The sequence below is a fragment of the Arachis duranensis genome, chromosome 5 (genome assembly GCF_000817695.3).
Source record: "Arachis duranensis cultivar V14167 chromosome 5, aradu.V14167.gnm2.J7QH, whole genome shotgun sequence".
In the NCBI taxonomy this organism is placed as follows: domain Eukaryota; kingdom Viridiplantae; phylum Streptophyta; class Magnoliopsida; order Fabales; family Fabaceae; genus Arachis; species Arachis duranensis.
Window position 1 is genome coordinate 106,580,539 of NC_029776.3, and position 22,887 is coordinate 106,603,425.

Consider the following 22,887-nt stretch of genomic DNA (forward strand, 5'->3'; position numbering starts at 1 on the left):
AAAATGGACCCCACTTATTGCCGTCTTATAAATATAATATCAAATAAAAAATTAACCATAAACATATCAAAGCTTTGGTTGTTAAATGTTAATTAAACTATTAACAAAACTCAAACTCAAACTATTAACCTTAATTAGTTTACTTTTTTTTTTGGTATTTATTAATTAGTTTACTTTAATCATGTGTTTGTGTACCTTAAAAACTCAACAAACTAAACAGGAACAGATCTTAATTCCACAGTTAAAGGCTCAAAAATCTTCTGACACCAACCAAAAAAAAGCTCACTTTTTTCCAGCTCCAACTGCCACTTTTTTCACACTATCTTAGCCAACTAATTCTTTTCCCATTTCACCCCTCCCTCCTCTTCTTCTTCTTCTTCTTCTTCTTCTTCATCAAGGTGGTGTTGCTTTAACAATTAACAGTACCAAATATTTATTTTTTTTCCATCATATTCTGCTTTGTCCATTTCTATACCAATTTCCAAACAGTGATGAAGCAAAGATCACCTCACCATCAGCAGGTACTTCCTCTCTTTCTGTGTGTGTTTGTGTTTGTGGAATGCATGCCATGTGTTTGTTGGTATGTTCGTGTTGGTGTGATGGGGTGTGTTTGTTGATTTTGGGAAAGTTGAGGTTTAAATTTGCAGAGGACTTCTTGGGCTGAATTATGTTGTTTGGGTTGGTCCTGCATACAGCTCTTTTGGGGAAGAGTGGTCCTCAGGAAATGGCTTAACATGGGAACCAACGAGTCTGATTACAGTGCTGACCCTGAAGATGATGATGATGATGATTATGACTTTGATGATGAAGATGCTATTGAAATTGATTCAGACAATGAAGGTCAGTCATGTGTAAATCTGCTCAACTGTGTTTCTATTTTCATTTGGAAAAGGGGGTTGCTTTGGATTTTGTTAATTTGATTATAGTTTGGAGAATTAAGCTTTGAGGTGCATGTCAACTGTCAAATGATAATGACATATTCAGAATTTAGATTGACTTTTTGGCTGTTTTAAGTCTCACTTTGTGTTTGGTGTGTTATGCAGAGTTGGCGAGGCAGTCATGGTTTATGGGCAACCGAGGCGATAAAGCTCATCCTGAATCAAAAGGTGGCTTTTTCCATACATGAATTTCTGACTTGTTAACTTTGAACAGCAAAGTTTTATTCAGCTTGTTTATCACATTCTCAGGACTGTTATGTACTTATGTATAATAGCCTAAGCTTCTATTAAAATGCAGAATATCTTCCAAGGTTAAGGAGGCAAAAGTCATCAACTTATAGGTCTCAGTATATAAACACAAAGGAATTGAGGTGAGATAATGCTCTCATACTTTATTTAGGAAGCAAGAGAGAAGACAATAATTTGAAAGTGTGAAAACAGGGTTTATTTTGCTTGTTGCTCAAGCGTCTCACATATTGATTATGGTGTATCTTTGTCTCCTAGAATATGTGTTGGAACATGGAATGTTGGAGGAAAACTTCCACCTGATGACCTTGATATTGATGATTGGTTAGGTGTCAACGAACCGGCCGACATATATGTCCTTGGGTAAGTCGTTAACTGCTTGTTATTGCGAGTCCTTGTTAATGTACATGAAGATCTGATGCCATTTTATGTTCACTTTTGAAATATTTTTACTGGTTTGGATAAAACAATGCTTTGCATTTGCAGTCTTCAAGAGATTGTACCTTTAAACCCTGGTAATATTTTTGGTGCTGAAGATACTCGCCCTGTGCCAAAATGGGAAAATATTATTCGGGAAACCCTGAATCGAGTGCGACATACACCACGAAAGATAAAATCCTTCAGTGACCCTCCTTCTCCATCAAAATATCAGCCATCAGATGATGTCCCAGATATTGAAGAAGAAATATTACTCGAAAGTGATAGTGACATCGGTGAGGAAGTCCATCCCTTGGATGAAGAAAACAATGTTTATACTGAAGTTAGTACTAATAAAACGAATGCTGATGATGACACGAATACAAATTTATTGGCTTCCAATTCTGCTGATATTGCAAACTCTGATGTGCCGGTCAAACTTAGTTTACAAAGAGAGTTTTCTTTTCCAAAGAGGTCTGAAAGGAAACACAGCTTCCGCGCTGAAGGTTTACCCGAAAATATGGATACATCATTTGCCCAACAGACCACTAAACTAACCAGAATGCTTAGTGGTTCTGAAAGGATTGGTTTGAGCTGGCCAGAGCCACCGCTACATCTGCTATCCCAGCAAGTTTTAGAGAGACCAACATCTTTTAAATCTCTCAAATCCTTTAAATCATCAAAGTCATTCAACACATATAATTCTTTCAAGTCAATCATGGATGAAATGCCAGTTATGCCTTCGCTTCCTGAAATTGATCTTCAAACTTTAATTAAGCGGAAAAGAAGATCCCCATATGTAAGGATTGTGAGTAAGCAGATGGTTGGAATTTTTGTCACTATATGGGTTCGTAGGAGCTTGCGTAAACATATTCAGAATTTGAAGGTGTCAACAGTTGGTGTTGGTGTTATGGGCTACATTGGTAACAAGGTCCATTCACTTTCTTTTTTCTTTAAGTTTAACATAATTTCTTGTGATTTATATTTTGATCTTCTTTAAGTTCATGGTGTTTGAGTATAGTGATCATCTCATCAATATTATTTTGGAAAACGTTTTCGATTTTCAGGGAGCAATATCTGTCAGCATGTCCATATATCAAACTCTTTTTTGCTTCATATGCACCCACCTTTCATCAGGTGAAAAGGAAGGAGATGAACTTCGAAGAAATGCTGATGTTCATGAAATACATCGTAGAACACATTTTCAGTCACTTTCTTATATTGGACTTCCCAAAAGAATCATTGATCATGAGTGAGTGCTTGCTTTGATATACCTTACCAACTACTTTGTGATCTTACCACCTGTGAAAATTGTCCACAATGAAACGTGGTCCTTTGATTCATAATCTTTTAGCTTAATTATTTGTCTCAATATTTTGGCTCAATTTTCTTTGGTCACTGTAATTCTGCAGAAGAATAATTTGGTTGGGAGATCTGAATTACCGTATTAACCTATCAAATATGGAAACAAGAGCTCTTATATTAAAAAAGCAGTGGTCAAAATTGGTTGAGAAAGACCAGGTACTATAGAATATTCATTGTACATGTACTTGTCCACTTCTTCCACGATTTATAAACATGTGAAAAGCTTTGATAACTTACATCATACTGTGACAGCTTAGGCAAGAACTCAAGAATGGTGGTGTGTTTGATGGATGGTCAGAAGGCACCTTAAACTTCCCACCAACTTATAAATATGAGGTTAATTCAGATAAGTACTATGGAGAAGACCCTAAGGTTGGGAAGCGTTCACCGGCATGGTATGATCTTGTTTGACCTTATATTTTGCTTTCATGTTTGCCAATCCTGTATCTATCATAGTATAAGAACTATACATGTATCTGTTTTATGATTTTCTTTTTCTCATGAATGTTCTTCATGTCTGGGATGACCTTTCAGGTGTGATCGCATTCTTTCACACGGCAAAGGGATGAGATTACTGAATTACAGAAGGGCTGAGCTCAAACTTTCGGATCACAGACCTGTGACGGCCACATACATGGTTGACGTTGAAATGTTCTCTCCTAGGAAGCTACAACGAGCTCTAACTTACACCGATGCAGAGATTGAAAACGAAGAAGTCATAATGAATTCAGGTGGTTGGACCATAGCTACTTAGTATTTAACAGGTGAGCATGAGTTGCTTCCCATGCCATGTACCTCAAAAAGTTATGAACTTGAATATCTTAAATATCTCTTGTATCAAGCTTTTGATATATATCCTATTGTGATATCTTGTGCAGGGATACATCATACATAATTAGCTGAAAAGGAGGAAGTATATGCAGAAATGGAATGATTATCAGAGATAGCTGCTGCCACTACTAGATATTAGATTCATTCTTTGTTTTTTTTTTTCAAATAATTTTTTAGATCAGTTTTAGTAGAAGAAATAGTTGTGTGAATGATGCTATCAGGGGTCTAGTCTTAACAATAGGATAGAGAGCTAGCTTATTGAATGGGTGTATGTGTTTGTAATTTTGTGGTTGGGGTGTGCATAATAACAAGAGATTTTAGTGGAAGCTTTCTTTGTGCATATAGAAATAATTACAAGGCAGATATACTTATATGTATATGTTGAGAGTTCATTGCCTTCTTACATTGAAGCTTCCTACTTTCAAGTTTACTTTTCTGAATTCTCTGATAATATTTTAATGCTTACAAAAGATTTGTGTGGATAAGGGATCTACCTTTCAGAGGATATAAATGTTTCAGCCATGTAACAGAAGCTTCTAGAAGTAAAGACAAGCGACACAGTTTACATAACAATAATAATAATAAATAAAATAAAATAAAATAACTTCCAGTATTCAGAAGAAGTGAAGAACAATTGAACAAAGCTGAAGTTAAAAACTATGTATCTATGTATTCGAGATAACAAAGAATATTGACTAATTGTGTCGGATAAATTTTATAAAATAGAAAATAAAATAAAACAAAACAAAACAACTCCTTAAAATCTGGTGATGCCACGTAGGCATGTTAGATTGTTAGCAACTCTAAATGAGTCGTAGCAGTGAAACTGAAACAGAATCAGAAACAGGAAAAGCAACAGCAGCAGTTGTCGTTCAAGTTGAGCTTCACTTGTCGATTACATCCCTCGCTATGTTCCTTCTCAAGGTCAATTACCCTGAACTTAATTCTCACCATTTCATGTTTCTTGATTGCTTTCATAACTAACTTCTTCTGTTTCATTCCACAGACATGGAGATCAACTGCTTTTGGTGTCTATGGTTACCTCAACTTCACCAAATCTGCTTATCTGTTAGTCCTTTCTTTTATTCCAACTCCTCCTTTTTTTTCATATAATTATTTTCTTAATTAAAAATTGACTTGAGGTGATTAACTAATCTTATATATTCTTGGTTGATGCAAATTAAGCCAATATTCTTTAATTTTCTTTGACCAATGCACATGGGGGTTCATGATACTTGAAAATTTCAAATTTGTATACTTTTTACATATTTTTGTTAGTGATATACTGATTTTGTTATTTTCAATTTTTTTTTTGGGTAGGGATCATGCTAAGAAATTCAAACCAGGGGAAATGGATATACAAATAACAGGGAAGAATTGCATTGTTACTGGAGCTAACTCTGGAATTGGCTATGCAACTGCTGAGGGTCTTGCAAGACGGTTTTGATCTGTTTCAAATGCTTGTCTTTTTGAAAATTTCAGATTGTTAACTATGTAATTATATCTTATGGTTTATGATTTTCACCAGTGGTGCCACTGTGTATCTTGTGTGCCGGAATAAGGAGAGGGGAGAGGCTGCACTTTCCGAAATTCAAACCAAAACCGGCAATCAGAATGTACATTTAGAGGTACTCCTATTTTTTTGCTTTTCAGGATTTTTAGGGTTCTTACTTCTTGTTGTTCACACTTTCTTTTGAACTATGATTTCTATCTGAATTGGCTAATTTGTGTTGCAGATTTGTGACCTTTCATCTGTTGCAGATATCAAGTCATTTGCTTCCAGGTTTTCTAAAAAGAATATGCCAGTTCATGTGTTGGTAAATTTCTCAACTTTAGTGCAAGAGAAGATAATAATTAACTGCATTTAACTGTTTTAGCGATTTCTATGCTCTTGAATGAAGCTAATATGTAAAGAATTTTTTGAATCAAGGTTAACAATGCAGGGTTACTTGAGCAGAAACGAGTTACCACGTCCGAAGGGTGTGTAATTTTTGTTTTATTTGTGGAATTGAATTTGAAAGTTTAGCAGATTTCTACATGTAACCTGCATTGGTATGCTTCCTTTTTTTAAATGCAATCTGTGATAATCCAGGTTTGAGTTGAACTTTGCTGTAAATGTGTTAGGCACTTATGCCATGACAGAATCGATGGTACCATTACTAGAGAAAGCATCCCCGGATGCGCGCGTCATTACAGTTTCATCTGGTGGAATGTATACTACTCCCTTGACCAAAGATCTTCAGGTAACTGCTTTGTTTATGAATGTGTCAGCTGGATATATCATTCAAAGGACTAATACATGAACTTATTTGGTTGTCAATATCCAGTTTTCTGGGAGCAATTTCGATGGGGTTGAACAATATGCTCGAAATAAGCGAGTTCAGGTTAGTTAACTCTATTATGAAACATCAGTTAACTGGAGTGCCTTCTTTTTTATTTCTCAGTGTATGAATGAATGTCTCCATTTGAGCTTATGACACAGTAATATGGCAGGTTGCCCTGACAGAGAAGTGGGCCGAAACATATAAAGACAAAGGGATAGGATTTTACTCAATGCATCCAGGTTGGGCTGAAACTCCTGGAGTTGCTAACAGTTTACCAAGCTTCAATGAGAAGTAAGTATTCTTTGTCTATGACATGGGAAAAAGCATGAAGATCTAAGTCATCTAGTTGTTTCTGTTCAACTTGATTCTTCTTGTGCCTAAATTCAAGTTTCAGAATAGTGTCATTCTACAGAATATAGGAGTATCAAGTGTCATATATCCTAAATTTTAGAGAAGATTATTGTATACTTTTACAAATAGAGGGAATGTTTTTTTTTTTGGGGAACAATTGATTCTTTGGCAATTATTCATTTGCAACTTTGAAGTAGTTTTACATTTGTTCAATTATTTACAGGCTTGCCGGAAAGCTTAGAACAAGGGAAGAAGGTGCAGACACAGTTGTTTGGTTGGCATTACAGCCTAAAGAGAAACTGGTCTCAGGTGCATTTTACTTTGATAGAGCCGAAGCTCCAAAGCACCTTCCGTTGGCCGCGACCGGTGGTTCTCATACCTTGATCAACTCACTTGTTGAAGATCTTCATTCAATTGTTTCTCCTTTTCCATAATAGGTACTAGGTAGAGAGTATATCTGTTTCTCCAACACAAATTCACAAGAAAAAGAAAATGAAGTTTAGGAAGTTTTCTCCAAAAAGCTATAGAGATCCCTCATGTATGAGTGAGTACTCAGGTGAACATGGTTTCAAATTCTTGCAGTTGTGTTATGATGCAGAATTGTTGCAAGAAAAGGTAAATGTAACAGATGTAGTTACTATCTGGGCACTATCTGTGACATTATGTAGTTATTGAAATGAATGCAGATAAAGATGTGATATCAAAAGTGAAAACCTCAATCATAAGTTACACCAATTTCACATACTTTTAGTTTGCATATTACTCCAATATACAATATACAAATTGTATATATGCTGCATATAATAGCCTTTGGATTTTGCTAATGCCTACATACTAAACTGAACAATGAAAATATAATAATGTACATACTAATTTATACCTCAACCATTATTATTTTTTGGAGAAATGTTATATCCATCACTTTTGTGTATATTAATCTTGTATATTCTTTATTTTTGGTATTAAAAATAATTGATAAATATTGAGAAAATACAAAAAATTTGTAGTGAATACCATTAACAAAAATATACAATAGATATATACAACAAGTGGTACAAATATCATTTCTCTTATTTTCTTATTCACGAAAATAGACTCCATTTTAGTAAGTTATTCAATAGATATGATCAAGTTAATAAGTCAATACACATTATCAAAAGTCAAGACAACTATTCCAAAACCGAAATATATTTAATATATTTAGTGTGATTTTCACTATAAATAATTCTTATTAATCTCTATTTCTACATCTAATAGAGGTGAAATATCTTATTTATTTTGTTATGTATATATTGTTTTATACTAAATACTATTTTATTATTAATATTTTCTTAACAATTAAGACATGTTTTTTTTATTTTGTTAATAAAAAATAATTTAAATATATAATTAATTAAAAAGATAAATAAATTAGAGAATGTCAGGTCAAATAAGTGCAATTTAATCGGAAATGTTTCATCCATCCTCAAAGATAAGATTTGTATGCTGACGTCACAAATGCACACGTGGCACATGGTAGTTAGGCCATGTAAAAATTTGGTGGGCAAAGCCCAACAGAATCTCTAACAAGATTCAATATTTTAAGTCCTCCATGATTCTCTCCACGTGACCCATTTTCATTTCTCACAACTCACAACAATCTGTCATCTCTCAATAGAATCTTAAACAAAACGCCACCCAAAAAAAAAAAATAAAATTCAGTAACACTTTAGTTCAAGTAACTCACACAACAAAGGTATCACATAAAAATTTCTCTGAATTATTGATTTGTAACTATAATTTGTGTGTAATTGTGTATTGTTTCTGCAGTTGAGTGTTAAAGTCTCTCTCTTTCTTCTCAATTTTGATTTTTTGAATGCATGGTTCACTGCAGAGGTTCCTCTTCTTTGATTTGATATTCCTCTTTTGCATTCTCTGCTTCTGAGAGGTGAGTTTCTGAGTAACTATTTTCGTTATTTCTCTTTTTCTTTTGTTAATCTTGAAACGGGTTTTCAAATTCAGATTGTTTCTGGCAGCTGGCTTCATTGGATTCTCTCTGTCTCGTAATCCCAATTCAACCATTTTATTCAATTTCAAAAAGATTGTAACTTTGTTTCTCTGTTTCTCATGGTGCATGGGGGTTCTTATACCAGCTAATTTAGCTCTGAATTTCTTTGTATTAGGTGAATTGTTAAAAGCTCAATTCTATATTTTTCTACATTAAGCAGTGCGAATTTTACACTAGATCGTCGATTCTGTTTCTCAATGGTCTTTGTGGTGCATGCATAGAAAGAAGTTAGTTATCTGTTCTGATTTCCTCTGTTTTTGATCCAGACATATCTTTGGTATTGATTGGTTGTTCAGCAGAGATGGTAACAAAAACAGTTGAATTGCTGAAAGGCTTTGCATCTCATGAAGAGATTATGGAGATTCTTGCCACAGTGGCTGCAGATTTGGGGGATGTCATCGATGTGAGTTTCTTGCAGGTCAAACCTTTGAAGGGAGCGATGACTAATGAGGTTTTTGAGATAAACTGGCCAGCCAAAAGTGATGGTCATCTCAGAAGGGTTCTAGTCCGATTATACGGCGAAGGTGTTGAGGTTTTCTTCAACAGGGAGGATGAAATCCAAACTTTTGAGAGCATGTCAAAGCACGGTCAGGGTCCACGCCTTCTTGGCCGGTTCGCCACCGGTCGAGTTGAGGAGTTCATTCATGCCAGAGTATGTAATATTCATCTTGTTTTTCCATGTTCTGATTAATTAAATCTAACGTGATTGCTTTGTGAATTGGAGAATATGTGCTTAAATTAAAGTCACCGGGCATTATCTTTTCCATGTTGCTTTGTTATTTTTTAAGTCAAAAAGCTTTCCTTTTGTCATGGTTCTTTGGTTTCATTATTTTATTATCATTTTTTGGAAGATAGATAGGTTGGCCACCACTTCCTATTGGTTCTTTAGATTTATAACAAAAAGCATCTACCGGAAATTAAGTTGAATGGCATCCAGTCATGGTAGATCAGGTTTTTAAGTGCTTCCTTTGCATACCCTTTTTTGCCTAATACCTTCTTGATGTTCTTTCTTACTTTATCACCAAAGAAATAATCTAATCAAGTAGTTACCAGATGAACAATTTATGTGATCAAGCAGTAGTGACATTATTTTATTCGGATATAAAAATAGCAGCATTGGTTGTAGATTAAGAGCTGTATAGTTTTTTTAATCCATGATGATGGTTTCATATGGTGCCAGAATCAATAACTTGCTAGGTATTGAGATGTAAAATATAACTTTTCAATGAGTTAATTGAAATGACCATAACTTGGAAGACCTCACTAATACATCATTCATGACTTCTAACTTGCTTTTCTTTACCTACTTTTGGATCCTTAGACACTTTCGGCTTCGGACCTTTGTGACCCTGAAATATCCGCTTTGATAGCGACTAAGATGAGGGAGTTTCACAATCTTGATATGCCTGGTGTCTTTTTTTTTTTTTTTTCTCATCATTAACAAATTTATTACATATTCTACTAGGAAGTGGCTTAATCATGCCAAAAGTTTGTGCTCCCCTAAGGATACCAAGAATTTTGGGCTGGAAGTTCTGGATACTGAAATAAATATGCTGCAAGAGTTGTTATCTGAAGGATGTGAAGGGATTGGATTTTGTCACAATGACCTACAATATGGTAACATAATGATAGATGAAGAAACAAGATCAATCACTTTAATAGTAAGTCATGATTTATCAACTGCATACCATGTTAGTCTTAATAGGATCATAAAAAATATCACTTACACATAGGCTCTTCTCATTTGTTTTCAAGTTATTATTTTTTCAATAATGTAGGACTATGAATACGCCAGTTACAACCCTATTGCATATGACATTGCAAATCATTTCTGCGAAATGGTAGCAGATTACCATAGCGACAAACCCCATGTTCTTGACTACAGACGATATCCTAGTAAGTAATGGCTCATGCATTTCAAAACAAGAATTACCATTACATTTCTAAAATTGTTGTTTGGCATCATGTTCATTAAAGCGATGTTTGAAAATGGTGCACCAGGCCTTGAAGTACGTCAAAGATTTATCCGTGCTTATTTGAGTTCCGAAGGTTAGTTTACTGACATATTGACTTCACCAATTCATATGGTTGGAAGAGATCAGGATCTAGATTACTGCTATTGGTCTATTCTCAGCTGATAAAAATCCCCAGCTAAAATATTAAACCTGCGCAATGCGGTACAGAATCCATTCCGGGCTCTTCTATTGCTGTTATGATCATATCTGTATGTGCTGAAGCAAAGTAAATTCTGGTCTTGCTTAAATTTCAAAGTGCATGGATAAGCAAAATAAGCAAGAATATATATTTTTTTTCCTTCAGTTTAGCCTTGTATATACTTCAACATGCTTATACCAGTCAATTGAATATTCGTAATTATTTAATATAACGCATATGATTAGTCTGTCCTTGCTGATTTGTACTTTGCATGAATTTGTTTAACTAATGATTACTTATTTTCTGAATTTTCCTATTTGGTCTTGCACTCTTCAGTGCAGGTGCCATACAAATCTTCTTAGAGTTGTTTCATGTTGAGTAAAGTATCTTTTCCCCCCTTTTCTTTTTCTTAATATAGAAAAAGGAATTCTTAAAAGAGAAGAAAAGAGTATTATCAACTAAGGGAAAACCTTTAACAAACCATGTGAAATCATTGATAATTATAGTATTCCTTTGTAACATGATTGAAGTTAGCTCACATTCAAGCCTGCCAAATCATGTGATAGCAACAGAAATCAAATTCTATTATGCAATTCTTATGAATTTCATGCATGTTTATCAATTTTACTTGAAAGACTCAGTGTGTGACTTATGCATAGGCAAGAAACCAACCAAAACTGAGGTGGGCCAATTAGTGAATGTTGCAGAAAGATACACACTTGCAAATCATCTATTCTGGGGCTTGTGGGGACTTATTTCAGTAACTTTTCTTTTCCCCCACTTAATTAATTTATTTATATATTTTATCATTTTTAAGGCTACTTCAATTTTCTAAGTGTGGCCTCTTTGTGCAAAAACTGCAGAGTCATGTGAATACAATAGATTTTGACTACAAGGAGTATGCAAGGCAAAGATTTAAGCAATATTGGTTGAAGAAGCCTATTCTTTTGAACTCACCAAGCATTATTTCCCAAGATGGAGTTCCCAATGGTTCTGTAGCACCCTTCACAATTTGACATGATTGCTTCATATGTTTATCAGTGAGGTTCAACTTAGTATGTACCATTCATTAGTAGCATCCAAAGGTATCACAGGCAGCATAAAATGTATGTAGATAACATAGGTAAGCCATTACTTATTGGTGACCTTACTTATATCTAGACTATTTTTGATCTTTTATTTTGTTTTGTATTATTCTCAACTCTAGTCATAATAAATTCTTATCCTTATCAATGTTCTTGAATGCTTTTGCTAACCGTGTCCTTAATGATATAAAAGGAGAATTTTTGTTAGAAAAAATCTAGGAACCAGCACTTTTATTAAAAGGATTAATCTCTATATACAAGTGTTTTGCGCTTACAAGCTTTACAAGCCTGAAGAGAACGAAACCCCCTAAACGCGTTGTTTATGTTACGTGCTTCTTTAAACTTTTAAATCAATCCAAATCAATTAACGCGTGAATATATAACTTCTATTTTTTAAAAGATTTTCGTTTCCTTTTTCGAGTTTCTTGCCAAATTTGTTCGATCTCCTTCGTGCGTTCTCTCTTTGCCTTCGATCTTCTGTTTTTTTTTTTCGATTTTCATGGTTCCTGAAATCAAGCTTTGAAATTATTTTGAAGATTATGGAACTTCAGAAATACATCCAAGATTACAGAAATACACTCAAACGGTTACAGAAATAAACAAGTGCGTGTGCGTTGGACGCTCAATTCTAAAGGAGTGGTGTGTGTGTTTTTTTCTTGGACTTGGGCCAACTTGTATAGCTTGTAAGCCAAAAATGCTTATATGTGTAGCAGGCCTCTTATTAAAATTTGGTTAGTACTTAACCAGCAAAAAAAAAGTGAGTAATCTCACACCATTAAAAATACTAATAATGACTAATTGATAATTACAAATCACAAAACCTACTGGTCCTAGAACTCTTTTTTTGTTAATTGAAAAAAAATTTTAAGTTTTAATAATATTAGCAAAAATAACTACCTTTTACATTGACCGTATAAAACGTTTTACATTGTCAGTGTACATAAAAATTAAACTAATACCAAATATATTACTTCTTATTTTTAATATTTACAAGTATTTTTTTTTAGTATTTTTCTTTTATCATTATAATATCACAACTACCAATCAATCTAGATGACTAGATGGCAAGGATAAAAAATTTGATAATCGAAAGAGAGACCCAAATAAAACCAAAATAAAAAGACACATTTATAAGAACTAAAAGCATACTTAAATCGATAACTACAACTGATTTTATTAAAAAAAGTTTATCATATTTTTATCTTCCAACTACACATACCTTTAAGCTTATATGATGTTTAGTGAATAGGTTAGCACTTAACAACCAGGCTTTTGACCAATCCTCATGCTCAAAGAATACCTAAACCACATTCACACACACTGCTGCTAAAACCACAAGAACAAAAAGCTAACAAATCCTTCAACACCAACTACACTTTCAAGTTGGTAATGGCTAAGCACACAAATTATATATACATGCTCTTTTGCATACCAGCTTCATGCTTCAGAGTTCAGACACAGCTCATTATTCAGATATCATCAACAATGGCTCGTCCACTTCTATTCATCCACCCTATGCCTAGCACCTCACATATTGGCTTAGCTGTTATGACCCTCGTGTTGTGTGCCGTTGCCTTGCTCATGTGCGCTTCTCATTCGCGCAAATGGCGTCAGTGGAAAGCTTGTTATGATGCCTTTGTCGAAGAAGAGCCGGTGATAGAGGTCCACAACGAAGCTGTGGCAGCGACAAGCACGGGCGAGCAACAAGAAGGAGACGGTTCGCTGTGGCAGAGGAACATACTTATGGGTGGGAAGTGCCAGCTTCCTGATTTCTCTGGTGTCATAATCTATGACTCCAATGGCAATGTAGTAACCCCTCCTAAGACTTCTCGTTCATTACTAACTTGGAAATAGGGTTTGAAGTTTTCTGAGATTCATAAATCCCACAAGCTTAACTTGTACTCCATCTGCATGAAACTATATTTCTTGATAGCTTCATATTCAAATATTGTTGCATACAAACTTAAAAACAAAATTAAAGTCATGCATTGTCAATCTTGTTAAGCGTGTCTCTATCTTGTTAGCATGTGATACTACTGTCATCTTTAATAGATGTAACTATCCTTGAATTTTACAAGAGTAATAGAGTATGCTGTGGATCTTTAGATTGGAAGCATATTTTTCATCCATTGGTAATTATATTGGAAGATAGAACAATGGAAATCAATATAACATTATTTACTACTGAAAGAATTTCTAATACAAAACTGAAAGCCATGTACTTACTACTTGGTTACAGTATGAGACACCAACCCACTTCACAAGGGGTTTGATGATGAGTTCCGACCCCTAAACCCGACAACACTGAGTTTAGAATTTGTCGATTTGGTGGCACTGGTCCTTTTACTTGTTTGCTTATACCCTGAAGAAGCTTTTCTTGAGCCATTTGCACTGGAGGATTTTACAGAATTTGAAACCTTAATCCCTTTCTTCATAGATCTTTCTGAAGATGATCCTTTTCGGGATTTCAAATCCGATCCTTTATTCCCTGAACTGGCACGTCCACCAGGATTGTTCTTAACTTTAGAAACTTTAACTAGTTTTCTGTCCTTCCCACTCTGCCCATTAACTTGGGTCCTGGCGATATCCCTTCGTACTCCTTCTTTGGTGATAGCTTCCAAACTCTCATTCTTCCTCATTGCCTCCTCTATTCTAGTGGCCAAGATCAAGTCCTTCTTTGTAACCAAACTGGTTACTTTCCCTGCAATAAAAAAGAGTACTTATACTTCAATGATTTATAAGGGGATGTGCCCGCCATTGTTCTAAGAAAATAAAATATAAGAATTTGGCTGTACAGAGAAGTACATGATAAGATTTTACCTTTTGCACCCATACGAGCAGTTCTACCAGTCCGATGAAGGTAATCGATCTAAAAATTGAAAGGGAAAGTAAAGGTGAGAAACTAAGTGATATCAAGGAAAGAAGTAAAAAAGTGTGCAAGGTACTCAGACCCAAATTATAGAACCATGGCTATGATACTCACAGAGTTCAAGGGGAAGTCAAACATAACAACATGATCTACATCCAAGTCCAGACCCCTAGCGGCCAAGTCTGTGCAAACTAATGTTGGACGATCATCAATGTCATTCTTAAACTTATTGAGGTTTTCAACCCTGTGGAAAAAAAAAAAAATTGATGATGCAAATAAGTAAATGGGAATATGGAAGAGCAGGAAATGGGAGATCTCACTGTTGCCAAGATATGAAGACTATTTTATCAACACAACTATTCGAAGTCTCATTAATACAATATATTTAATATTTCTCCCTCTCAACAATCTATTTTCCAACCAATTCCTACAGTTTCCCCATGGTAGTTGACAGTAGGAATCATATTTTCAACAAGGTAGTGATCCACCGCACGGCTAGAGTCCAAAGTATTGCAAAAAACCATCACCTTGTTGCCTTTTGCTCGGCTTGGCACAAGTACCTGCCATCACATGATAGGAAAACAAAGATTGAAATGTAGTGATATTTACTTGCTAAAAAAGGAAAGGGAGAGAGAGGTTGCATTTTTATTGCCAGCACAGCACCAATATGCCAATATCTACTAAGTCCTAACTCCTAAATAACACCAGCAACAAATGACGATTATTCCACTACCTAACATGAATAGAAAGTCAATTTGTGCTACTTAAGCTACACTGATCCCCAAAATAAACCATAAATATCAATGTGTTTGGCGTGATGAGACTGGTGGAAAAATGCAGGATACCTGAAGTAATGCTTCCAGCTTGTTCTCAGAACCTGAAAGTTTAATAAAATCGTGACGAGCAGAAGAAATCTTTTTATGCAATGTTGATGTTCGCAGATGTACAATGCCCTGAAACTCCTCATCAATTAGCTTTTGCACAGCCTGCAAGACTTAAAAAAAGTCAGATTGATGACTTACTCTTAACTTTTAGCTATAGAACGATTTCAACCAAGGGTAAACAAATGGAAGGTGAGTGAGCAACATTCTAAAACATAACCACTATACTGTTCCCCTTACAAAGATCATTACATGATATTTTGTTTCCAGGTTCATATAAATGCACTTTATTTATTGTACATTTGCAGTATATTCTGAAAAGCCAGAAATTACAATTGAACACAAGCATGTGTTGGATTATATAGTTATATTATTGTAATAGGAAATATTATATCTTCACATGATAGAAGGAAGATTGAAGAGATTATAGTGATGCAAATATAAAAGAAAGAAATAAAACACTACCACTTCGTGAGAATTTTATTCCCTTAAATTTACTTAGCAGATTGTGGCACAGATCAGCATACCTTTGTCATTGTTGCAGTTACCAAGACGGTCTGAAAACCTAGGCCATCAGACTTTGACGCACGATGTTTCAATGGGGCCAGAAATTTGCGTATATCAGGACCAAAGCCACGATCAAACATTGTATCTGCCTCATCCAATACCTGCAAAACAAATATATTAATTATTGTACCAATTCATTATTGTAGCAAATTATTGCACATTGGAATTAGTCGATTGTGGATTACTCACCAAGTATTTGATGTCGCCATACACCAGGTTGCCCTCCTCAATATGTTGAAGAATCCTTCCAGGGGTACCAACTACCATATCAATGGGGTTATTAAGTGAATCCTCTTGAGGCCTAATACGGCCACCACCACTTACCATTGTGCACCTGAACCGTGCATGATGGCTAATTGATTTCGCAACTCGAAAAACCTAAACAAATCCCATTTTATATTAGTTCATGTAAGTCAAGAGAATTTTTAAGTGATTCATAAAATGACCAAAAGAAAAAAAACCTGCTCACACAACTCCCTCGTAGGGCATAGCACAACAGCACGAGGTCTCCTGGGCTTTAACTGTATTCCATTCAACTGTTCGTCCCGTCTTAGCAACTACAGCAACAAATTGGCGTTGTCTCAACAGGCTCAAATATAAGATTAAAGCATGTTTTGTAAAATATTATGTTTGAAGATATAATTCCTTTCTTTTAAGCTCATTCAAACACACTAGTGCTTGAAGTCATAAAGCTCAATAACATGAGAAACGAATGTAGTGTAGCAGACAAATATTTCAATAACAAGTTAGACCGATATGCAAAAAGACATTTCACACATCAAGCAACTAAATTTAACTATTTACACGGAATGGAAGTATCATGAAAGCAAATATTCAAAAAATGCAAATTTCTGAGCTGAATCATGAACCATAGAGAATGAAGAAGAGTGTACCTGAACAAGGGGAAGCAAGTAAGCAAGGGTTTTGCCAGAGCCAGTGTGAGAACCCAACACAACACTGTTCTCTTGCAAGACAGCAGGAACACCAATACACTGAATCTCAGTGGGAACTTCAATACCCATTTCCCTAACAGAACCCATAACCTCTTCACTCAAACCCAATTCTTCAAAACTCCCAACAAGCTTATTCTTTTTCACCACCACCCCATCAAAATTCTCACTTTCACCAGAAGAAGAAGAAGAATTCTTCTTTGTTTGGTCCTTACTCTTGAGTTCTGAGCTCTTTGCACTGTCCTTGAGATGTCTCGCTCTGAGCTTCTCGAGGAGGACGGAGTGCTTCGTCTGGTGATCGGTGTCCGAAGTTTCCGGTGCGGTGGCGACGGAACACAAGGTCCTGAACCGTGGCGGCGGAACATTGATGATGGACTTAGAGCGCGTGAGGAGTGGGATGAGATTGGAGCGACGAGAGAGGCGCGTGAAGGAGGAGGAAGAGAGAAAGACGGTGAAGAAGAGGGTTCTTGCTGTAGCTCCCGCCATTACTGTTGTCGTGGCAACACCTTACTCTGTTTTCGAGTTTTAGGTTCAGCACTTCAGCTTCAGATAGAATGGTGAAGGCGAAGCTTAAAGCATGATATTTTTATTTTAATTAATTAAAAAAATAAAAAAGTGAAGTAATGTGGATATTTGTATATAGAAAATAACGATAAAAAATGTTATATCTAAAAAAAAATTAATTACTAAATCAATATATATATCTTTATACTTATATTTTTTAATTAAACAATCAACTACTATAATAATTAAATCTATCAATAGAATAATTAAATTTTTCATATTAGAATAATCAATATGTTTACAATATAAACAATTTCTTTATTTTATTTATTGTTTTTTTTAGTTTATTTAAGTCACCAAAAAATCAATATGTTTACAATAGTATAATAAAACTATTTAAAAATGCTAAATAATAACTCTTCGATGATTACTTTTTACTAATTAATAACTAATTTTTTATATACAAATAACATTGTTATCCAGTACACTAATTAATCATTAAAACAATCAACTTTTTATAAATATGAAAATAACTAACTTTTATATTTTTATTTATATCTTTGGTGTTTATTCAACATGACCGAAAAATACTCTCACTAAATCCATTTCAAGGTTTCTTTTTTTTTTTTTCCCACTTCTAAGAGAGGACATTTTAATTTTATGGAGTTAACTTACCATTACATGTTTGAATTGCACCTTAAAATTTGCATTAACATGTATCAGCAACTAAAGTTTAACCAAGTCACTGCTAAGTTAGAACTTGAGAACAGAAAAACAATATATACATCACAGACACGAGGAACCCAAAATCTTTGGTGTTTGGTCAGTAAAAGATGATAAAAATCTATTACTTTGAAGTCATTATACTTTTTACACAAGGGTGTCCATGGCTTCTGTCACTTTTTTCCTAAGAGCATCCAGGGACTGTGTATATTGGAACACTTCTCCTTGATCCATTTCCAAAGACATTGCAGAAATATTTCCAGCATGATCACGCTCAAGATGCTTCACAATGGGGGATTCATCACCCAAAACCTGTCATAACAAGATAAATTCACAATAACAACCAGCAACATGGAACACAGTTCTTCATCATGCATTCATACCTCGGTGATCGGCGATATAACTAGGACGGTTTGAAATCTTTTGTAAGAGGATTTTGATTCATGATCTTGCAATGGTTCGAGAATCTTGTGGATGTTAGAACCAAGGCCACTACCAAGCATGAAATCTACATCATCCAAAACCTGCTCGAAAACATGAGATATACGAGCGTGATCAGTGCCAGTAGCTCCCGAAATATGGTAATCCAAGATACATTTTTCACAGATCTTGACACTGAATTTTATAAAGTGGTACTAACCATATATCTTATTTCAGCAGGGACAACACTTCCCTCTTCAATGTACTGAATAATCTCAGAAGGGGTTCCGACTAGAAGACCAATTGAGACATTCGAATGCTCATTATCTGGGGAAGAACGTTGGTTTGCCAACTTCGCTTCCGCAATCTCCATGATATATTTTGCAGCACTAAAACACTGAGATCCATAACAATTTGCAACAGTCAAAATCAATTTAGAATCTTCAGTTTATGGGGCTAAGCAGACAAGGTGATGAATGATGATGACGGTAGTGGGATTGAGGACAATCAACTACCTCATTAGCTTTCTCCTCCGTAGCACAAAGCACAATGGCTCTGGGATGCTTTGAATCCAAACCAACCTCGCCACGTCGCAGCAGCTACACAAGTAAACACATTCTTCAGGTCATATTTCCATTGATTCTTGTCGGTTAACAAATCCCAGTGAAAACAAACATAGAAGGAATGAAATACTAGAGTTTCAACCAAATTTCTCCTCAGGTTTCAGTATCATCAATCATCAATCATCACAATAAAAATAAATTGAAGATCACATCATACATAAATAATGAGTTATTTCACTAAACAAAGTGATTCCAAAAGAATAGTATTTAGAATCCTTGATCATGACAACTAACTCAGGATATTAATTCTCCTAGTTAAGCATCAGAGCCCCAAAATTTCAATTGCACCAATCCCTAAGATTCGCAAAAAACTGAAAAAGTGTCTCATGTTAGGGACTACCATGGTGCAGTTTTGGCAATTTATTGGTACATTGGGTAGAACTATTTTAGTGCACGCGACCAATCTCAGTGACTACTTTAGACTTTAATTTTCCCTAATGGTATCTTAAACTAAGCTTCAAAACAATCTTATAACTATAACAACAGAATGATTAAGAAACAAAATCATTAGAAACTACAAGATTTTTCTATATAAACTCAATTTGAAACTTAAACACTTAACATGCACCAATTTTAAGGGGAAAAATAGCAATGAGTGAACCTGAATAAGGGGCAATAAGTAAGCCAAAGTTCGGTCAGGTTCAGCGGGTGAACTCAACAATAAACTCTTCCCTTCCAAAACAGCTGGAATAACAACACATTGTATCTCACTCGGAACACCATCACCAATCTTTTCCAAAACCTCAGCAAGCTCCTCAGCCACACCCAACTCCCTGAAGTTGGAAACCACCATAGTGGACTCCCCCTCTTTCTTCTCAGCACCGCCATCAGGAGAAGAAGAACTTGATGAAGTCCCTTTGAGCTTCCTTTGTCTGAACTCTTCCAAAATCATTGATTCCCTCTGCGTCTTGGACGCTGCCGAAGCCTTTTCATCTTCAACACAAGGGGTTACGGTGCTGGAGGAGGAGGAGGAGGAGAAGGAAGAAGAAGAAGCGGAAAATGGTGAGAAAGTTCTAGAAGCACCATGAAAAGAAGATGCACGTGGTTCAGGCTTCAATGGGGAGCTTAGAGAGATACATAGGTTAAGAAGCTTTCTCCCTTTTCTTCTCATTGCTCTCTCTCAGCAGAAGCTACCACGTTTCGGTGCAGACTGCAGAAAATGAAGAAGAAGAAGACATTTTTTATTTTTGGGTTAGAATTAAACGGGCCTGAGAATATTTGGGCTACAAGCCCAAATAAGTATCCTAAGCCCAAATTTTAAACCCAAAAAATGGCGCCAAAATGAAAAACTACGGACGAAGAAAATTAAAATTTTCTCTAGATTTCGAAAATTTTTGATCGTCCCAAACAGGCTCTGCGCGCAGCATCATCGATGTCGTCATCTACGGTCTTCATCGCCGTCCAGTGCTGCCAATGCTCCACCATGCAGGTACATACTCTCTCTACCATTTCTCTTTCTCTTTCTCAGATCGCTCATCGTCTTTTGTTGATTTCCATTTTTCAGGTGAAGCAGAAGAAGAAGAGCAGCAACAAGTGGAACTGCGCGGTGTGCAACCAGAAGCAATCGGTTCGGAAGGTGTTCGCTCAGGGTTTCATGGCCAAGGACCTCCGCAAGTTCGTCCAGAGCTTCAATATGTCCCGGAAGCTCGTCGACGACGGAGAATGGCTCCAAGCTGGAACCCTAGGTTCACTGTCGGAACATCGCGATGACGAGATCGAGCTTCCGATCAACCCGGAAAAGAAGAGAAGAATCGATTGGACTGCATACCTTGACCAAGAGGATGATCATAATCTTACCATCAAAGAAGCAGAACAAGAACAAGGAGGTTAATTTTGCAATCAATTATTCAATACATGCATAATCGAATAAATTAAAATGTAATTTAATGTTGTTATTTGTTAAATTGGTAGAATCATTACCATAATCACAACATATTGGAATTGTATGGCTGGAGTAGCTAGCTTGTTCTTATAACTTTGGATTGAACTGAACAGGAGGAGATGGTTTTGAGCCAGTGATTGTGACTGAGTTGGAAAATGTTATGTTCAAGAAAGGTAAATCTGATGAGAACTCAGAAGAAAGTGCCAAGCTTTTCAAAGAGCCAGTGTTCCGAAATTCTCGAGGTGAATGAATGTTCTTTCATTTCTCTAGTTTTCTTTGCATGTGTGGCTGTGAGAGACAAATTTTATGTTCAATGAATACATGGGGACTCGTTTTCTTCGAAATTGTTCAACCATAATTCTTATGAAATTCCATCTGTGTTTCACACTATACAATTGTTTACAACTGAAAATGTCTTATTCATATTTCCAAATTTTATGGTGGGTGGCAATCATTTGGCACAAGATGAATTTATCACCATTCATGGATCATGTACCTTGTTGCATAATAATTGGTTTTAGAGTTCTTTACCATTTCGTTTTTTAGTTAACGCGGTTCATTGTCGCAGAGAAGCTAATGAAAGATAAACAGCAAAAACCATTGATTGAAAGCAATTCAACTAGGAGTTTATCTAATCCAAGGACTCAAAATTGCAAACCACCAATCAGCAAGACAAGCTCCAAATGGAGTGATTACATATTAGATGAAGACAATGATAACTTAGAACTTGGTTGGGAGAGAGCCATCAACTTCAAGGACAACTTTAAGCCATGTAGCAACAGCTTCTTACAAAATATGACTAACGAGGAAAGGGTGGAAGATGATATTCACCCGGATTTTATGTGAATTATATCGAAGTCCATTAGGTTTCATGTGTATTAATAATTAGTAAAGTAATTTTTGCAGGGAGGAAAAATATTATTTTAGCATCGGAAAAAGTAAATGTCACATGATATTTGTTCAAAATTCAAATTACAACCGCAATTCCACGATGATATATCTTCGTAATACCACTCATGTTTCCAATTTCCATGGCACTGTATTATGTTGCTTGTATTTCATCTTTGGGATCACACTCTTCCTAAAATCAATTGCAACAATTCATAATAGTTTCACTTGCACACTCAATCCAGTTAAAATTTGATGTTTTTAGTCCAACTGTGAGTATTGACATAACTTATTTGTTCTATAATAATAATAATCATTAATTGATTATGCTTAATTTATCTTCACTAGTACTTGTATGTGATGATAGGAGATTGCCAAAATAAATAAATAAATAAAATTAGTCACAACAATGGTATTGCCAACCTATCACTTTATTGAAAATGTCCCATGAGGGGTGGTTATATCATACTCCCCAGAACAAAGTTCTTGATTCATATATTTTATAGCCTTTTATATATATGGTCTGTTACAAAGATAAAATTCCTAGCCATTAGTTTTTGCTTCTATTTTTTATGGAAAGGTAGCTCCTTTTTCCCGTTTAATATATTCTACTAAATCAAGCACATAAATTGATTTCTATGATATATTTTGAAATTATTAAATATATATATTTATACTATATAGCCATTGGTTTTATCAAGGTGATTTCATGTCAATGTTTTTTTTATTTGAATATAAATTTCACTATCAGTAACTAAAAATGATTTAATCTATCTTCGTGTCGAATAAAAATAGTTGGAGTAGAATTTATATATTATTTTT

The 22,887-nt window shown here is 35.2% G+C and overlaps 6 protein-coding genes and 1 pseudogene across 9 annotated transcripts; 5 read left to right on the plus strand and 2 right to left on the minus strand.

The window, feature by feature from the left end:
• Positions 1-227: 227 nt before the first annotated feature.
• On the plus strand, positions 228-4,282 carry LOC107491596 (type IV inositol polyphosphate 5-phosphatase 3). 3 transcript variants are annotated; one of them, XM_016112469.3, is made up of 11 exons: positions 231-521; positions 648-840; positions 1,044-1,106; positions 1,237-1,309; positions 1,443-1,547; positions 1,671-2,532; positions 2,669-2,853; positions 3,014-3,122; positions 3,219-3,361; positions 3,501-3,730; positions 3,845-4,282. In XM_016112469.3, the coding sequence occupies exons 1-10, from the start codon at positions 492-494 to the stop codon at positions 3,718-3,720; spliced, it is 1,983 nt and encodes a 660-aa protein (XP_015967955.1). In that variant the 5' UTR covers positions 231-491; the 3' UTR covers positions 3,721-3,730; positions 3,845-4,282. The 3 variants fall into 3 exon arrangements, 2 of the variants coding, with proteins under 2 accessions (XP_015967955.1, XP_015967956.1); XM_016112470.3 differs by having other exon boundaries at positions 696-840; XR_002376312.2 differs by lacking the exon at positions 3,845-4,282 and having other exon boundaries at positions 228-521; positions 3,224-3,361; positions 3,501-3,644.
• Positions 4,283-4,574: 292 nt separating this feature from the next.
• Positions 4,575-7,219, plus strand: LOC107491595 (uncharacterized). Its single transcript, XM_016112468.3, has 10 exons — positions 4,575-4,721; positions 4,804-4,865; positions 5,118-5,237; positions 5,326-5,425; positions 5,534-5,614; positions 5,728-5,777; positions 5,890-6,040; positions 6,125-6,181; positions 6,291-6,412; positions 6,696-7,219. The coding sequence occupies exons 1-10, from the start codon at positions 4,605-4,607 to the stop codon at positions 6,904-6,906; spliced, it is 1,071 nt and encodes a 356-aa protein (XP_015967954.1). The 5' UTR covers positions 4,575-4,604; the 3' UTR covers positions 6,907-7,219.
• A 1,023-nt stretch (positions 7,220-8,242) lies between these two features.
• Positions 8,243-11,906, plus strand: LOC107491593 (probable choline kinase 2; annotated as a pseudogene).
• Positions 11,907-13,177: 1,271 nt separating this feature from the next.
• LOC107491591 (uncharacterized) lies at positions 13,178-13,631 on the plus strand. The gene has a single exon (XM_016112466.3). The coding sequence runs from the start codon at positions 13,244-13,246 to the stop codon at positions 13,610-13,612; it is 369 nt and encodes a 122-aa protein (XP_015967952.2). The 5' UTR covers positions 13,178-13,243; the 3' UTR covers positions 13,613-13,631.
• A 276-nt stretch (positions 13,632-13,907) lies between these two features.
• Positions 13,908-17,587, minus strand: LOC107491592 (DEAD-box ATP-dependent RNA helicase 39). Its single transcript, XM_016112467.3, has 9 exons — positions 16,969-17,587; positions 16,537-16,632; positions 16,265-16,453; positions 16,036-16,176; positions 15,473-15,613; positions 15,055-15,187; positions 14,742-14,881; positions 14,579-14,627; positions 13,908-14,459 (listed from the first exon to the last, which is right to left on the minus strand). The coding sequence occupies exons 1-9, from the start codon at positions 17,509-17,511 to the stop codon at positions 14,017-14,019; spliced, it is 1,875 nt and encodes a 624-aa protein (XP_015967953.1). The 5' UTR covers positions 17,512-17,587; the 3' UTR covers positions 13,908-14,016.
• Positions 17,588-18,219: 632 nt separating this feature from the next.
• Positions 18,220-20,434, minus strand: LOC107491483 (DEAD-box ATP-dependent RNA helicase 39). The gene is made up of 5 exons (XM_016112322.3): positions 19,897-20,434; positions 19,188-19,271; positions 18,893-19,069; positions 18,636-18,776; positions 18,220-18,564 (listed from the first exon to the last, which is right to left on the minus strand). The coding sequence occupies exons 1-5, from the start codon at positions 20,404-20,406 to the stop codon at positions 18,400-18,402; spliced, it is 1,077 nt and encodes a 358-aa protein (XP_015967808.1). The 5' UTR covers positions 20,407-20,434; the 3' UTR covers positions 18,220-18,399.
• A 168-nt stretch (positions 20,435-20,602) lies between these two features.
• Positions 20,603-22,203, plus strand: LOC107491457 (uncharacterized). 2 transcript variants are annotated; one of them, XM_016112298.3, is made up of 4 exons: positions 20,603-20,724; positions 20,800-21,121; positions 21,291-21,419; positions 21,746-22,203. In XM_016112298.3, the coding sequence occupies exons 1-4, from the start codon at positions 20,668-20,670 to the stop codon at positions 22,021-22,023; spliced, it is 786 nt and encodes a 261-aa protein (XP_015967784.1). In that variant the 5' UTR covers positions 20,603-20,667; the 3' UTR covers positions 22,024-22,203. The 2 variants fall into 2 exon arrangements, with proteins under 2 accessions (XP_015967784.1, XP_052118454.1); XM_052262494.1 differs by having other exon boundaries at positions 20,644-21,121.
• The last annotated feature ends 684 nt before the right edge of the window (positions 22,204-22,887 follow it).